The following is a 19,323-nucleotide window of genomic DNA, read 5'->3' on the forward strand; positions in this document are numbered from 1 at the left end:
CTCTGAGATCTGAGCTTTTTCTATCCTTTCTCTAACAACCATGATGTTGAACAATCTTTGTTTTCAGGTTATTTGAGAGTTGTGTTTTGAGGCTCCTATGTTGACACTCTTCAGAGAAAATGCAAAGAGGAGAAAAAGTTGCCTTAGAATTGGCGCCTTAACCCTTTCTCATAATTGGATTCACCTGTGTATGTAGGTTAAGGGTCAATGAGCTTACCAAACTAATTTTGTGTTCAAATAATTAGTTCTAAAGGTATTTAAATCAATAAAATGACGAGGAAGCCCAAATTTATGCACTGTAAATTTTATTTCATTTCTCAAATATCACTGTGTTCAGCTGCTATATTATATATTTAACTGAAATTGCTGATCTGAACAACGAATGATTTATAACACAAGAGTTAATTTAACATTATTAGTGTTATTGTGGATACTAGGCTTAAAATTGAAGCATAACCCCGGGATTATCAGAGTTTCACCATCCTTGATTATACAAGACCAACTTCAACTTTACTTAATACTAAAATTAACAGATTTTTTATCATGGGAAATCTGTCATAACCCTTGTGTGGTGTTCATATTTTTGTTACTCGTTTACTTTGTTACTTGTATTTAATTCAGCAAAATTAAGCAATTTTACATTAAAATGCTTTACACATGCTTGCTTCACCTAAATTACAAGCAATATAAACAGCTTACATGGTTAATATTTGCCCTTTACCTTTCTTATGTTACATTTCTTTTAAAAAGTGCTACTCTTTTTTTATTAGCTTTGTAATAAAATGTAAAAGAAAATGAATTAAACTCAAGATATGAGTAGAACATTAGTTTAGTTTCAAATTTACAAATGAAGCAATGTTTATTAGCCCTTGGCCAAACATACTGTATGTAATAAAAATGTTTACAGGGTGTACAGGGTGTGTTTATCGAAAATGTGTTTTGATACATGTTTTTCACAAAAAATGTTAGAAAAAATATTTTTTTTAGTATCATTTGATGAAAAATTAAAACACCACACAAGGGTTAACCATGTAATTTCCAGTTATAACTGATTTTTTATAGGTGACAAAACCTAAACTATTTCTACACACCTACACTGAGTAGCTGTGTGTGTGGTATGATCAGATTAGAGCTATTAGACACTGGGTTAGGTGGCCTCCAGTGTGAAATATGAGCTGAGGAATGTTCCTCATTGCCTTTCAGTAGCGATTACTCATCTTTCTAAAGAACCGGTTTCAGTTAGCCGTGTCTGAAACAGAGATCTGAGATATAGACTGAGGGAACAATGTAAACACTTCAGAAACATGTTCACAGAAAACACGTGAGACGGTGGTGTTTCATATATATATATTAATACCTTTATTTTTCTCTTTACGTAATTGTGAAATGTTCCAGAACGTTCACATCTGTTTTATATATATATATATACACATTAATGAGAGCTCAACAAAGCCGTGGTCCGGAATGAAACATTTTTGAAGAGTGTTAACTTCAGTGAAATGTTAAAAAAAAAAAAAAAAAAAAAAAAAGTCTTTGGCGTCAGATCAGGTCAGGTCTTTCTTGGCACTACATTCTGGCTTCAACGTAATATATTAACATATATTAACAAACAAACAAACAGACAAAGAATATGTAGCTTAACAGGGTTCTCTTTAGAAAGCGCACTGGCCAGCAGATGCACTATTGGAGAAAAAAAAAAGAAAAAGACATTCATAGACATTCACAGATAAAATAAAAGAACAAAAAAAAGTTAAGTTAAAGTTAAAAAGGCTAAATAACGTACAACACAACGCCGCTAGGACGCTCCAATTATAATTTGAGCGATCGAAACATGCCGATCCTTTAGACAATAACAGGTAGAGCCTTCCTGATTCCACAGAAAGAACGTAAGAGTGAATATTGCTTTGTTTGCCCAGCCTTCAAGGGCGTCCGAGAGGAGAAAAAGAAAAAAAAAATGACAAGAATGCTCACCGTTTACAACAGGCAGTAAAGGTGGAGCTGTAAAAGCACCCAGATCAATCTGAGCCTCTGGGAGAAATTCAATAGGATAGGAATGTGGTGAGATCAACCGTTCCGCAGCAGCGTGAGACCAGGAAGAACTGACTGACTGAATTACTGACTGAATGACTTTTTTAACAGAGGAATGCTGAGGGAAACGATGGAAAGACTGTAGACTGATAAAAAAGGTGAAAATGTGACATTCAATATAAAATAACTTGGATATTTTGAGCAGTGCATAACTAATTTAGGAGGGTTTGTATTGTACTTTACTGTGCATTAGACCCAAAACATTGTTTATGCAGGCATGCTAAGCCTTCAGCTAAAGGAGCCAATCAGGTTGCTGCTTACAGTGCTTGCGCAGTGGAAGAAAATTAGCATGCTATTAAAGAAACCTCTGCCTTTTCATAGAGGGGATCTGCGCAAGTGCAGTAGCCAGAAAAAGCCGAAATTTGATTTTTTTTGGTGCATAACTGATCCAAATGCTACACACTGTTCATGAGATTCTTTCAATTAAATTTGATCAGGGGATTTAATCATTTAAACACTTTTTTTTAAATACTTATGTGCAGTAAAGCTGTTGGATATCCCAACATCAATTTAGAACACAATAAATTGGCAATGCCTTTTTTTTACTCCTTTTTCCAAGGCGCGAAAACAGTAAAAGTAGAAGTAGTTCAGTGTTGGCATACACTGTGGACCTCTACCTCACTCTGCCTCGCTGTAACTCTGCCTCAATCCACCTCCAGCTTTTCTTATGTCACATGATCACTGTCTAAATTTTGAAGTCATATCACAATAATGTAAAAATATGTATTTATTATACAGTCCTAGCATATGCCAATGCCTGGGCCAAAATTAACATGTGTTAAGATGTGTAAACAGGATAGAGTTACGTCATGAGAGTTGGTGGTAATTTTTTGCACTTAATTATGTGCAAAACCTAGTCTGTGTAGCGCTAAGTCTGTATACACATTCTTGCATTAGGAATGTTTCGGGCCTTTAAGATCCTAAAATTTGAGTTCTGTTCAAAGCTGTAGTCAATACTTGATATACAAACATACGATCGATCACACAATTGAACAGAGGTGGAAAGTAATGAATTACATTTACTCAAGTTACTGTAATTGAGTGGATTTTATGAGTAATTTGTAATGTTTAAAGTAGTTTTTAAAATGTTAAAAAGTTTTTAAAAAGGTCATTTTACTTTTACTCAACTACTTACTTTTGACACAAGTAATTTACTTTGCTACATTGGAAAACTCCCAATTACTGAGTACAAATGATTATGTGCAATAATAGTTCATTAAAAACTATTTAATTTATTATTTGTTTTTTACTTTTTTACATCAAATAATTAAAAGTAACTATGTAACTTTTACTCAAAGTACATTTAAAAAAAAAAGTACTTTTTACTTTTACTCGAGTAGATTTTTCGATGGGTACTTTTACTTTTACTTGAGTAGAATTACAGCAAAGTAAAGGTAATTTACTTAATTACTATTTATCAGTACTTTTTCCACCTCTGCAATTGAATGCTAAATGAATCCAGTAAAACTTCCGTTAAAAACTTCACTGTTTATGGTAGTGAAGTAAATTATCTATAACTGTCCATTTTGTTGTTTAGCAGCTACTGCCAACTGTTAATAAACTGCACTACTGGGTACTACAAGCATTGTCTTGCAGATTGATGAATTTTCCAGCACAGGTTGATTTTTCCCGATGTTTCTTGATCCGTCAAGAACCTTGTCTTTTGTCTCTAGCTGGGTTTAACTTGTGGATTTGTGTGTCCATCTTTTGTCTCTCATCTGTAATTGGTCGATTTGTGTACATCCGTTACAGTTCAATGGGAAACCAACATGGACTTAACTAAGGAAATCACTAAGCACTCCATTGTACAGTCAATGTACAATCTTAAGCATGAACCATCTATACCATGTGTCCCATATGTATTAGGACACTCTAGATGGATAGATGGAAAAAACACATTCTTTTAGACTCTAGCAGCAATGAAACAGTCACAAGCACTCCACACCCGTCCAAATCTCACACCACAAACACTCCACAAACACCTCACGCAGCAAGAAGCTCCAGAAATGTCCAAACACCCGAAGACCAGCTTGAGCGTCACATTCATTTAGAGAGCTGTCCACAAAAGCTCAGCTTTGGGTCGTCCAGTCAGCTCTGTCATCTGAAACTGCCGCATTCCTGCCCTCTGCCGAGGGGTCAGCTGCCATTCCTGTGGCGCCAGTGTCTGTGCAAACTCTCCGGATCATGAAAGGAAGACTGATGGAGCTCATATGAAGATCTCTACCGCCTCAGCCTCCACGCTGTCCAGGCCTCTGAAGGGGTCCGCAGGCTGGGGGGACAGCTGCAGCTGGGTGGATTCTGTAAAAAAAATACAAATAAAAAACAATTTAATTACAGAAATAAGTACAAGAACTTTCTACAAGTCAGAGTCCAAGAGCAGCAGACAAAAATATTTAGATACCAGTACTGAAACCTTTAGTTTTGCTAATATTAAATTCTAAAACCTATAATATTGCACTGCTACCGCACTATGTAACTTTGGTGGAGCTGCACAGTTCCTCTCTCCAGAACTGCGGTTCGCTGCATAACCCATTAATTAGAGAGTCAAATTAGTGTTAAATCTTGTAGTTTTACTACACCGCACGAGTACACATGGTTCTCTCCCTTTAAATGTTATATTCTGCTTCTGGAACTCCTGATAATTGTCAACAAATGCACATGTACAGCGTGCACAATTTCCAATTATTGACTGTAAGGGGGGCTTAGGAGCAAAAAATGCAAATACTTAATATTTATTGCATTTTTTTTAGTTTAGTCTTATGCTGTTTATGGATTTCTCAGCTTGTCAAGAAATGCATGTGTGCAGCATGCCCTTCAGTGGTGGCTCAAGGCATGATTTCCAATTCTTGCCTGTAGGGGGAGTCCTGGAGCAATAAAAAACAATTCTTAATTTTTAATGCTACTTTAGATGAGTCTAAAACCATGTTATTCTACTAAAATGACCAATATGACATCACACCGTGTACACAGTGTAAGTGTGTGCTGTTTCTGATTTGCTTTTTGCTGATTGGTCCAATAATCATACCCATTAATCCAATAAAAATGCTCGTGTACAATGTGCCCTTCAGTGGTGGCTCAAAGCATGATTTCCTATTTTTTGCTGTAGGGGGAGCCCAGGAGCAAAAAATACCCATTAATACTCATACTAGCTATGTCAATCATGTAAGTGCATCGCTTTGCCACAGAAAAGCCGACATGTCAAGCGGTTTATTCCACTTATCACTGACCCGATCTCTTCTAAAGCTGCCTGCCGGAGTAAATCAATGACCACTGAAGTGTCTGAGTTAGTGGAAGCCTCATCAATACACTCCGGAAAAGGCTACTGGGAGACCATTAGACCATTAGATCGGAAACTCTGGACTGCAGTCTGTGTAATGATCCATGGCGAGGTCATGCTATCTGCCTCTCTACCCATAATCCTGTGTCTGTTGTGATGCTGTGTAAAGAGGATATGCATGCTGTGCACTGACCGTGGCTGGGCTCTGTGTTTGAGCTCTGCTCTGTGGTTGTACTGGTGGTGGTACTGGTGGGTGTCGCAGGCTCAGCCTGGATCCTGGCTTTACACACTGCAGCCGCCACACGACAAAGACGAGGCACGCTAGCTGCTGTCTGACCACTCACACCATCGTTACCTGTAGCAGAACAAATATAAAACATCATTTAACCCTTGTGTGGTGTTCATATTTTTGTTACTCGTTTACTTTGTTACTTGTATTTAATTCAGCAAAATTAAGCAATTTTACATTAAAATGCTTTACACATGCTCGCTTCACCTAAATTGCAAGCAATATAAACAGCTTACATGGTTAATATTTGCCCTTTACCTTTCTTATGTTACATTTCTTTTAAAAAGTGCTACTCTTTTTTTATTAGTTTTTTAATAAAATGTAAAAGAAAATGAATTAAACTCAAGATATGAGTAGAAAATTTGTTTAGTTTCAAATTTACAAATGAAGCAATGTTTATTAGCCCTTGGCCAAACATACTGTATGTAATATAAATGTGAAGGGGGGGGGGGGGTGTACAGTGTGTGTTTATTGAAAATGTGCTTTGATATATGTTTTTCACAAAAAATGAGCCAATGCCAATGAGTTTGAGTTAGAAAAAAATTTTTTTTAGTATCATTTGATGAAAAATTAAAACGGGTCCCACAGACCCGAACACCACACAAGGGTTAACACTTTATGGCGAGAGTATAGTGGGAGTAAATGTCTCAACTGTCCAGAGACGACCTTCTACTAGATTTTTTCCACCGCATTGCTGTGAGGATTTGATTGCATTTGATTCCATTGCAACAAGAGCACAGCTTAGTAAAGTCAGAAAGTTTGGAGGATGATCCTCATCCCCACCTCTCCACCTGATCTTAGCCTTTAACTGCTCCACAGCTCAATACTGGGGGCTTTATTCCCCTCTCATTTTGAGTGCGTACCTGTGTTCTGGGCGGGGCTTGTGTCAGACGCCTCCGTTTTCTCCTGTTCCTGCTGGAATCTCTGCTGCAAAACGCTAATCACAGCATCCTTCTCCAGAATCTGACCGTACAGAGAGCGAATTCTGCAAAAATAAACAAAAATATACATGTTAACATAATGTTACATAAAAATATATATATAATACAATAAAAAATATAGTTAATTAGCAGTTTTTATGAACTTCAATACTTCATTGCCTTATTTAAGTAGGGTTTTTGATTATCTATACTTTACTTGTAATTATTTTCCAGTTAACCTTTTATGTCCAGTTAAATTTTAAAAATAGTCTCCTTACTCCTATTTCATTTCAAATTGGCTTTGCAGTGTTTAAAAAAAAACGAATACTTCAACCTATAGAGTAATAAATAGCGATATTGTATTTTACAACAGTTTAGAATCTATTAAATAGTATACAGATTATTTGTTTAAGCTTATTTTAAAGATTTATATTCATAACAATATTTAAAAAAATCTTAAAATGTAATAATTCCAGCAGAGCCACACTTTCCAACTCAAGCATATTTGCATCTGTATGAATCCTAAATGACTGTGATTGACAGACGACTCCCACCTGTTCTCCACCTCCTGGTTCCTGAACTCAGCGTTAGGTGAATCCTCACTGAAGCTGCTTTTAGTGGAATGGCAGGGCGAGTGATTAATGATGGTGGTGTCTCTGCAAAAAAAAAAAAAAAAACGAAAAAATTATATAATGAAAATATGTCACACAGTTTTATACACAATAAATATGTCATATGCATAATGTATACTATATTACAATAAGATAAAATATATACCTCTGAGCTGCAGCAGTGGCCGCTGCGTCCATGGCGAACTCCCTCATGGTGCTCTCCTCCAGGTACTTCTGCTCCCAGCGCGTCATATCGGCCTCCAGGGCCAGAATCCGTTCCTCGCGCTCTCTCAGACGCTCCAGCAGGGCGGCGACACTCGCAGAGGACTCAGCACTCGCTGGACCACTGCTCTGACAGGCCTGGGTCTGCCTCTATATAGGAGATACAGAACAACTGGAATATCAATGACTATCCCCTTCATAATCATCATTTTTAAAGATTTTTTATATTTAAAAATACACTACTGAATTAAAATATGGCACAACCCCAATTTAGACTTTCACTAGATATGATACTATTATATATATATATATATATATATATATATATATATATATATATATATATATCCAGGATTGACAGTGTGAATTTTACTTTTGCTACAAACAGCAAAAAAGTTGGATCCTATTTGTATATCCATATAGCCCTAAAAGTTTGTGCACCCTTCTTATGTCATTATGTCAATGATTCAAATAGGCTTATATTAATTGATAACACCTGACCAACCACCTGAAACACCACAGTGACCAATGGGTATGTCACAGAAATTGCCTAGATTAATCTAAAGAGCAACGCCATTGAAATTCTGTACAAAAAATACATAGAAGACACCATGCAACTATATAGCCCTCCGCCAGCAACCACTTAGAAACACCAGAGCATACACCAGGAATATAACTACAACACTATAGCAATCTCTTAGGATACCAAAACAACCACCTAGCAGCACCTAGCAATATATAAGGTGGGTAGTGTATATATATATATATATATATATATATATATATATATATATATATATATATAAGTGTGTATATACCTGCTGGTTCCGAAGTGTACGTAGCTCCTGCTCCAGTCGCGTCCGCAGTCTCAGCTCAAGCCCCTCCCTCTTTTCACAGGTAGCCTGTAGCTGAGCCAGCGCCCCCTGCAGGCGCTCCACCCGCTCCACGTACGCACTCTTCCTCTGCAGCTCCGCCTGCAGCTGCCGGCTGTGTCTGCGTGCTGAGCTTAGCTCCACCTCCAGCGCCTCCACCCGCCTGCGCTGAGCCTCCACCTCTCGCTCCAGCCGCACGGCCTGCAGCTTCTGCTCCTCCACTGAGAAAGAGAGAGAGAGAAAGAAAGAAAGTGAGAATTTAAAGATATTTAAATATACACCAAATACAAATGTTTGTGATGAACATATACTACATTTAGCTACTTTTAGTCGAACTTATTGCTTATACAGATGTGAAAATGCACACACACACACACACATAGATTGTCTAATCCCTGTTGAGAAGTACTGCCAATAGAATAGGATTCAACTGTCTTAGTAGAAAGCATTCGTTCCTTGGATAGTATAAAAGCAGATTAAACTCTTTTTAATCCTTTTGATTTCAGAAGAAACTAATTTCATTACTGTTCACAATTAAGGAGAGCTGTAGTTTGCCTTTTATCGCCCCCTATATTTCCTGTAAGGTAATGCAATCTGTCAGAAAGGCTGTATATCAATAGATGATGGCTAGAAACTTTGGGAAACTCTTTAAATTGGTCAAGAACATGTGCATTGAGTTCTCAAACCTTAGAAAAAGGCTCTTCATACCTATATTTCTCACAAAAAAACATATTCTAAAGCATCATTTAAAGAACGCTTTGTAGCTGTTTTATTTGTTAACTCTGTACTCAGCACAATGGACTAATCACTGCATTCCTGGAGTGGATTACTAAAGCCGAGTCAATTCTTTAGAAAAATGATCCGGCCTCTTTGCGTGTTTTGATCTCTTGGACGTTCTCCTCACTGCTGAAGAATGCGGTCGCCAATCTAGAATGCCCCCTTTACGCAACAGCCCAAGGAATGTGATGGGACGGAGGGGAGAGGAAGAGAACCGGGGCGAGTCACCCTCCCTCTGACCCACATCCTTCAAAGCCCAACATTCCTTCATCTGTTTCCCACCATTAACCCAAATCTCCCCTGAAGAGTCACCGCAGCGCGGCGGAAAGACGAGCCCAGCAGAACAATGAGCCAACTGTTCGCCCAAGATCGAGCCCTGAGGGTCGCCGGACAGTGCCGGACTGTCCCCCTGCATTCTTCTTCTGCACTAAAGGTCAGGCCTGGTGTCTGATGCTCGGTCAGAGTGCTCTGCCGTACTGAGCCTCTCTCTGTTTTGTGACTCAGATTTCTGCGTTAAAAAATACAGACACTTCCTGTTTCTGTTTTCGAGTGACTCAACAGATCAGCAGCTCTTCACAGAGGTCAGGAACTCATCCTGACTGTATGCAGGTCAGATCTGAGAGATTACAACACACAAGTATGTCACATACTGTGAATTATGTGTCCAAATGTTTGTGGACACTCCTTCTAATGAATGCTGCATTCAGGTATTTTAAGGACGTTTTCACACCAGCACCGTTTGGTCTTGTTAAAATGGACTAAATTGTTTTGTTTGCACTCTTGGTGTCAAATATCAAGTCTTATGTTTGAGCTAAACTGCTGTTCAGGCTCAGTTTAACCTGATTTATCACGCAGATAATTACTGTGTTCAGTGTTAAAGCCGCTTTACACTTTGCTTTGTCTGGAACACAGGACCTTCTTTCTTTATTTACTTTCCTGCTCCCACGACAGACAGCTCTGACCAATCAGAGTGTGGTTTGTTAAGGCAAATTGTGCCTGTGTGAAAACAAACCAAACAGAGGGAGGAAAAGCTCCAAGAAAATGATCTCAAACTCATCTTCTTTTCTTGGACAATAGATACAGTTACTCCAACAACAAAAAGCAGAATAAACTCTTTTTAATACCCTTGATTTTAGAAGAAACTATGAATGGCCAGCTGTGCCAATACTCATTTTGTCCATATAGTGAATGAATCTGTTGGCATCACTCAAATAACACTTAATGTACCTTTAATTTAAAGCCTTTTTAAACCTGTACAGTAGTTAGAACCATGCTAATTTTTGTCAGATACTTGGACCTAATTGGTCCATTTGTTACTGTTTGTATACTCACTCTGCATGATGAGCTTGGAGACCACGTGCTGGTTGTGGTCAGCAGCTTCCACATCCTTTGCTGCCTGAGCGCTGGTGTTCTCCAGGCTGTCTGTAACAATCAACATTAAAAAACACACATTAATACTATTGTACTTATACCAAAGAGTTTATACTACTCGCATAATAACATAATCACGCCCTGCCAGAGCTAGGAGATGTGTTACAAATATTAAATGTCATTATATTAAGAAAAAAGACATTTTCATGATTTCAGTACCTCTGAGCTCCGAGTTGAGCTCCTGCAGCCTCTTCACTTCAGCCATCAGCTTGTTCCTCAGCGTCTGCTCCAGCGTCTCGCGCTTCACGCAGCCCTGCATCAGCGTCTCGTACGCTTCCGAAATGCGCTGGATCTCCTGCTCCAGCTGTCGGACAGAGGGAGAAAGCAGAGATCGAGGGTCTGTGAGCCATAATTATTATATTATCAACTAAACATAAACAATATATGGTAATTTTTTGGACCTCAATATTAGGTACAATGGGGGGTGTGCACCATTCACAATACTGTATCACTTTCGATAATATCGCTGTAATTTTTAAAATACTAAAAAAAAAAAACATATTATGTAAATTGTGGTCTATTATCTATCTATCTATCTATCTATCTATCTATCTATCTATCTATCTATCTATCTATCTATCTATCTATCTATCTATCTATCTATCTATCTACCTACCTTTCTATCTATCTATCTATCTATCTATCTATCTATCTATCTATCTATCTATCTATCTATCTACCTACCTTTCTGTCTGTATGTCTGTCTGTCTATCTATCTATCTACCTATCTACCTACCTACCTACCTACCTACCTACCTTTCTATCTATCTATCTATCTATCTATCTATCTATCTATCTATCTATCTATCTATCTATCTATCTACCTACCCACCTACCCACCCACCCACCCACCTACCTACCTACCTACCTGTCCAAAAAACAGTTGATAGTTACTAGGCTGACTTTTGAGTGACAGACCAGACACAGTATACATCAGCGCTATGTGCTGTGAGTGCCACGCCCACACCTGTCCAGATCTGGAGTGAGGAGGTGTGAGAGCAGACATATGGAAACCATGACAGACTGTGATTCACCTTCATCCAGTTCACACAGGGCAAGCCTCTGTAATTATCATTCCTGCAGAGTGAGAGAACGCAGAGCTGCGCTGATGTAACTCTGCTGCAGCTGAGCTCCGGCTAAACACAGCTAAAACTGCAGAATAATTCACCTCAAACCGTCCAGCTGGAGTTACTATAGTGACCTCATCACTTTAACCTTTCCTTCATCTTTCATTATATACTGTACGTAAACACTACATCCTGTTATATAGTTTATAATTTAGTCTAACAAATTTCTAGGAGAAGGAAAAAAACTATTTTTAAAGAAGGATATTTCAGAAAATGTCTATTGGTGCTTTCATCATAAAGCTCTGATATATAACATAAAAAAACACACTGCAAGATTCACAGCATGGCAAACTCATAAAATATGGTGTCCCATGACTTTTGGCATGTCTCGTACATGCTAAAGAATGCTGCCCCGATCTGTGGGATATGTGGATATGATTTCTTTCACAGTCACTTGTAGTATCTGTTCACAAGGACAATTCCAACACTGTCCACTATGGGTGGTAATATACATGTGACACACGTGACACTATGGAATGTCCCATTCATCTACACCAACTCACCATCATTTCAAATTATTTAATACATAGAATACAATTTACCTTCTGAATCCTGGAGGCTTTCTCCACATGGTCCTCCAGCTCCTGCTTCAGTCTCTCATTCTCCTTCATCAGCAGCTCCATCTGGTTGCAGCCTGGCGTGTACACCTCCCTGCCTGCAGGGGGCGCACTGGAGAACACGTGGCGCACTTCTGGTGACAGCATAGGTGGAACGAACCTAAACGTAGACAAGATAAGATTGTTAGTATATTGGGTAACTGTCTAATCATTTGGCATAATACAAAATGTTGGAAAAAGTTTACATTGCAAATGTTTTTTTTCGACGATATAAAACAATACAGGGCCCATGATGTCACCAGCACCGCCCCCACCCGTGCGTTGTCTCGCGTTCGGACCAATCAAGACAGTCGAGTCAGAGCCAAGCTCTCAAAACCCGAGGAAAACAGCAAAACAACAGTAATCTGCTCTTTTAAACAGGCATTTAAATGGCTTTTTAAAAGGTAAATAAGATCGTTTTTGTCCTGGAATTAAAAGCACAAATTCAGCTGTAACTGGAAATATCTGTGCCACAAAACTGTGCTGGACTGAGGTGCACAGCTTTCAACACGTGCCCAGCCATATGGATGGAGGCCATGCGGTTCCCCATTCCCCCCTCGCACTTCTTAGGCAGCAGCAGCCTGTCACTCACACAGACACAGAGACAGCGCTGTGTATCTACTTCTTTTGTCAAGAATCAAAACATTGCAACATGTCGTGTTTGATTTATTTGCCTTAAGTGACATCACACATCCAGAGATGTGAATATTCGTGACAATGATGATGCTTAAGCGATATATCGTACAGTCAGTGGCTACTATCTATCTACCCAATTCCCTCAAAACCAATCTTTACACATCTCACAGGGCAAATGAAGTCAAATGTACAGCACCCATGTTTAAATAAAAATCAAATTATTTGATGCCACATATTGATACAATACCATATGATCAAACCGATACAATATATCACGATATAGATATATTGTCCATCCATCTCCAATTAGTACCCATCTATACCCATCCATACTGACATCTCTATCAATGGCTCAAATCTTAGTGAAGCGAAATTCACTAGCTCTTAGAAAGTTCTTGCACAATTTCTCACTATACAATTCCACAGTCTAAAGAGTAATTAGTCACTATGACACATTTAACCCACTGCGTCAAAGCCGGAGTTAACATTTCAGTGATTAAATAGTCTGAATATTTCCAACTGATGATTAAAGCTAATATTACTCAATCTGAGTAATATCTGAGGCATGTTTCGAGTTGAAAGAGACAAAGAAATATACTGTATGACACAACTGCATTACATACATTACATATTAAACACATTTAGAATTTTTTCACTATTTTCTCCCTGTTTAGCTAGGCCGATTGTCCCACCCATTTTGCTGCTACTTAGCTGTTTATCCTGCATCACTAGTGATGCCACAACACAAGGAGAGTGTGAAGACCAGAACATGCCTCCTCCGATACATGTGAAATCAGACTCCGCCTCTTTTTTCAAACTGCTTCTGATGCAGCATTGTTGAGTAGCATCACAGCGCTAACGCTCGATACGCAGCCTTATGCTGATCAACATCACCCTAGGAGTGATGAGGTGAAAGAGCGCCATCTACTGTACCCACCCAGAGAGAGCAAGGCCAATTGTGTGTGCTTTCTCAGGGCTCCGGCAGCTGATGACAAGCTGCATGACCAGGATTCGAACCTATCCTCCCAATCATAGTGGGAGCACTTTAGACCACAAACTTGAGATAAGGGTCCCCAGAGCCCAGAGTATATTTTACCAAAAGATACTAAATGTATAGGTAGCTGAATGCATTTGTACTCGTGTTCTTGTGTACTCTACTAAAATTTCTTGGTTAATTGGCTTTTTTTTCTTGGTTAATTGAACATTTTGCACTTTCTGTATATTCCGTACCTGTTGTTGTGCTGGGCGTGGAAAGGTGGTGGGGGTGAGGTGTAGAATTGCTCGTACTCCTGAGGGTGGTATGTGGTTGTTGCCTGGGATTGCAGGGGCAGCGGGTACTCCAGCCACGGACCGTGGTTATCCTTGGGTGCCTGGTTTGCATGGTAACCGGCTATCTGCGGGTAGCTGCTGGAGGAGCTGATGGAGGTCGATGCAGCTTCTGCGGCTTTGCGCTGGAGCGACAGCTGCATCAGTCGCTCGCTAAGAGACCGCGCATGGCCACGCTTGGCATCCCACCTGTCGTCTTCATTATAGGGCTGCACGCTGGTCTCGAAGGCGTAGTCTTTGCAGGGCTGGGCGTTGTGGAACCACTGAGACGCCAGGTACTGGGACTGCTCCTTGGCCTGCTCGTAGGTGGGCAGCTGCTCATGGTGGTGGGAGTACAGCTGGTAGCTTTCTGAGTGCTGGTAGTCGGCCTGGTGCTCCTGGCCCTGCGGCTCCTGCCTGGCAGAAAGCTTGGGGGACTGAGGCTCGTCCTGCGAGAGGCTTTCAGAAGAAGACTGAGATGATCCAGCACCTCCGGCTCCACCTCCGCTGCTCCCTCTCCGCAGGGCCTGCTGCTGGATGGCCAGGAGGGTGCGGGCGTCTGTGGGGTTCCCGTAGCGAAGCTGCTCCTGGATCAGCCGGTGCAGAACCGTTCCTGAGGTCTCTTCGGTTCTCATGTTGTTGAATGAAGGTCTGTGTGGACTTCAGAAGAAGACCTAAAAGACAGAGATATAATTTAAAGTTATACACAATTTAAAACACACTTCTTTAACAAATAGCAAAAATTTATGCTAGATCATTTTAACAAATTAATACAGTAATTAATTGGGATGCAATGAATTACAATTACAATTTGAGGCAGAAACAGAAACTATACAAAGTGTCTATACAAACATTTGCTAAAATTTCATCAGATTTAATTTGATTTTTATCAATTTTGCCACCTTTTTCTTTTTACTTTGTGAAAAAGCATTGAATATTTCACGTTTATAACATCCCAACATGCAGCTGCAAGTGCAAAACCAATCAATACTCAAAGCATTTCCGGTAAAATGAGCCAAAACCAAGTAACACAATCTTACGTTCACAAATGAGTCAACCTTTAATCCAAGGTTATGAAACCCAACATAGATCCATAGACATCAGTGTACTGAACTCAATCAAATCAATTAAAAGCCCCTTTACAGAATTTATGTATATAACAATAATATACAGATTTTAAATATATGAACATATATTAACATTTGCAACAATATATACAACTGCCATATATTCAATATATACTATCAACACACACTTTTTATGTATTAAAAACGTTTATTTAGTTGATACATAGTAAAATGTAAAATAAGTGAGCAACAGCAATAAGGACACTAATTAATATAAAAAAAAAACATGCACACAGATAAAAGTATGAAGAATACAAACAAAATGCAATAAAAAGGGAAATTAGATGTTATAGTTTCATTGTAAATAGACTTTTATAATGAAATAAATACATTTACTAACTTATTTTAAAACATTACTTTTTAAAATATGGAACATATACTTGTATTTAAGCTTTATTTAAACATATTCATATGAAATAGAAATGTATGAAAATGTATTTACAAAGTACATTTGAAAGTGTTTGAAAATGTACTGCAATAGTTTGAAATGCCTTTAAAAATAAAAAAATTAATTAATAATAAATTTTAAATGTATTTGTCATGCAAAACAATACATGATGCCTATATATTTCTTTTTTTATTTCTCAAAAACGTATGTTATGAACATACTGTATGTAATACATTTTTATATCTGTATTATTTAAAAGTATATGTATTATAATTGAGCCTTATAATTGACTTATAACAATACGTGTTTACTACATACAGCCACATAGGTAAATACTTGAATTATCAGTCAAAATTATTATTATTAAAAGTATGATCCATATATTTTGCACAATATATGTGTTTAATATATTACAATTAGCTGCACGTGCTTATATTTTATTAATTATATTCACTTTATGCAAACGTTACCACAATAAATATTATTTATATTATTTATATTATTTTATATAATACATATATCTTAATATATATACTACCATGATATTACTTGTACACATACAAACAGTGCCATATCTCCACCACGGTAATAGCTCTAGTTTAGCAAGGGTTGTCAATACTAAAGTAATTATATTATAGAAATGCGTTAACTTACCGAATCTATTCTTTCTCCGTCGCTATATCTCCTTCCTCTCTGTGTGTTCTGATGTTAATAATCCGGATTATTTTTGTAAAAATCGTTTTATTTCATTTTTCTCTCTGCAGCTCCGCTCCGCCGCGTCCTCTCTGTTCAGCAGATTCAGCTCGACTGAGCGCGCACTCAGCGAATCGCTGCTTTTCAACCGAGTCACCTCAGAGAATCGATTCGAGCAATCCAACTGAATCCAACCATTTCTACACTGTTTTTAGCGTCTCAACAAACTTCACTGCTGCTTTATACCCTAGACACGTCCATTAGGATCCGGATTAAAGCGTCAGTCTATGAGAATGACGTAGAAATAACGCCGAAGTAACATGTGAATCAATGCACTGTTCAATGAATCGATTCGCTCAGCTTCCCGTCAGCGCGCTCCGCTGAAACTGGAATGTGTGGAATGGAATGCGCGCGCCCCCGTGATCAAAGCTGGAGGGGGCGGAGTTACAGCATTTCACAAGCGCCTCCTTTATTTACTTTATTACTTCACTTATTTCTTTCCCCTCCACTCCCCCCCAGGCTTCTCCACTAAAAACCTGTTTCTGAGTTTTTGACACAAACACTTCTGCACTCATACACTTGTGCATGTTAGTTTGATGTAATTGTTTAATTTTTAAGTGTTATTTATGTCTTAAAAACTGTTAAGTTACATACTTTATTGTACTTTTAAATTTTATTTTCCTTAAACATACACAAGTTTGTGAGAGTTGAAAAATGTTTTTTTTTTTAATGTATTTCAAACAGTTGCAGTAGATTAACAAATATTTGTAATCACATATAATTAGTTATACTATAATCGAGGTTTACGTAATGTATGTGCACATATATGTATTTGGCATATTCCTCCAAATCGGCGCCATTTCTGTCCCCAGGAAATTACATGTATAAATGTGCCCACAAAATAACTTTAAAATACATTTTATTATTAAGCATAGTGTCTTGTACATTGACCTAATTGCAAAAGTAACATATACATTTAAAAACAATAATAAGAACTACTTAGAACTACTTGTCCCCACTATCTAACTATAAATATATACTTTACCATGGAATATAATTATTAAAATCTTTAAGAGATGTATTTTATTGCATTGTTGTTTGACTCCCAATCCCATCTATTCTTGAAAAATATTAATCATTTCATAATAATATTCCATTTCATATTTTCATTTTAATACATCCATAACATTTAGGATAAAATACACATTTTATGTATTACATTTTATAATAACACATTACCTACCCCATCTGAAACACCTGAAACGTTCTACAAGTCACATCTACAACATGATAAATGCAGAAGAGCTGCGCTTTTAAAATAGCAATTTACCAAAATCAGAGTGCACCTGGCTCTTTAAGAAAATGGAGAAAGTGACATGCTAATTGGTTTATTTCACATTAGGCCTAAAAAGAAGGTCATACTTTTCCCGTTGTTACGATAGTAAAGACACACTGACAGAATCTAAATAATCAAAAAAAATTAATAAAAGTATTATTATTATTATTATTAGCTAAGAAGGTAAAGGATAACAACATTATTCATGTAGATTACTAATATTGCGGAGAGGGTGTGGCCTATGACAGGTAAATTACAGGTAAATGAGTGCCGGAAGGTAAACTGTTCCTCAGAAAGTGAATCATATTAAAATCTTTCATAATTACTGTAACCTGGTTTCTGATTGTAGTGAACGTTGTTGTAAGTGTTTATCATCACATTTCATCAGCAGTGCAGTAACAGCGTGAGTGTGAGCTGTGTGAATGTGGACAGTGTGTGGGTTCTGCTGGAATGTGGTTATGAGCTGCTGTAGAAAGCTGGTCTGATGGAATGATGATTATATTACTCCTGTCCCTCTATCTTTCTGTTTCTTCTCACCGCACTGACCCTGCTGCCCCAGGGTAAGCTGTTTGTTTACACATCTGTCTAACAAGCTAGTTAGTTGTCCACAACCCCAGTTTTTTATGAAGTACATAATTTACAACTTCAGCAAATAGTTCAACAGTTTAAGAACTAAGTTTTTCAATGTGCAATTGCAAGTAATTTAAAGTGGCAGTCCATATTATTTTGTTTCTAAACTGAAAGCAAAAGCATTTTTAAATGAAGAAGGGACCTGGAGCTGGAACGACCATCCCTGCAAAGCCTAATTTATTCTTTCTAAAAACTGCGGTGTCAGGTCGAGTTCTTCTGGCCACGTCACTCATCTTTACGTACTTACGTCACACGTATAGCCTCTAAAAGTGGATCTGTCTCAGTTTTACTGAACGCGAGTGGCCGGTGGAGCAACGGAGACTTCAGAAGGGGAAACTCAGAGCTTAGTAGCTCATTCACTCATAGTAAAAACAAAGTTTAAAATGATTCTTTCGCACACTAGGTGCAATTACTCATTCCCACCAGAGAGAGCCCTAAATCCCAAAACTTATGGACATCAGATTAAAGATTTCATCATTTACAGTCAGTGTTGGGAGTAACGGCGTTAAAACTAACGGCGTTACTAACGCCGTTACTTTTTTTCAGTAACGAGTAATCTAACTAATTACTATGACTGTAACTATAACGCCGTTACCATTTCCGACACCCCGTTACTGCACGTTACTTTAGCAGCTCTATGAACTTTTTTTTTATTTCGCTTTGCCCTGGTTAACCCCTCCTCTGTCCGGTGAACTTGAGCTTCTGGCCGCTGTGCCTGTGGTTTGGCGTGGTGAAGTGAGGCACAATTGTGACGATTTGCGTGCTCTAATCAATTCAGTGATTGCCGTGGACAACCCAAGTTCCGAATTAAGGACGTTAAGCTCTTTTTAGCTGCTCCGGTTTTTGTGGTGCTGCTGCTTTCTATTTTAGAGCTTAGATTCTCTGCCCGAATCCCACCTGACCTGAGGACCGACCCGAAATCAGGCTCCTATTTTTATTTTATATAAAGCTCTGGTGTGATAATCACAATGTTGCTAAGTAACCAATTATTATTGTTC

General features: G+C 38.2%; 1 protein-coding gene across 1 annotated transcript; it reads right to left on the minus strand.

Annotated features, from left to right (window-relative positions):
• Positions 1-1,339: 1,339 nt before the first annotated feature.
• Positions 1,340-16,673, minus strand: amotl2b (angiomotin like 2b). Its single transcript, XM_022672171.2, has 11 exons — positions 16,321-16,673; positions 14,077-14,825; positions 12,157-12,331; positions 10,647-10,791; positions 10,389-10,478; positions 8,226-8,500; positions 7,352-7,557; positions 7,129-7,230; positions 6,518-6,639; positions 5,559-5,720; positions 1,340-4,386 (listed from the first exon to the last, which is right to left on the minus strand). The coding sequence occupies exons 2-11, from the start codon at positions 14,784-14,786 to the stop codon at positions 4,295-4,297; spliced, it is 2,079 nt and encodes a 692-aa protein (XP_022527892.2). The 5' UTR covers positions 14,787-14,825; positions 16,321-16,673; the 3' UTR covers positions 1,340-4,294.
• Positions 16,674-19,323: the final 2,650 nt, after the last annotated feature.

This window comes from Astyanax mexicanus, chromosome 18, assembly GCF_023375975.1.
Source record: "Astyanax mexicanus isolate ESR-SI-001 chromosome 18, AstMex3_surface, whole genome shotgun sequence".
In the NCBI taxonomy this organism is placed as follows: domain Eukaryota; kingdom Metazoa; phylum Chordata; class Actinopteri; order Characiformes; family Acestrorhamphidae; genus Astyanax; species Astyanax mexicanus.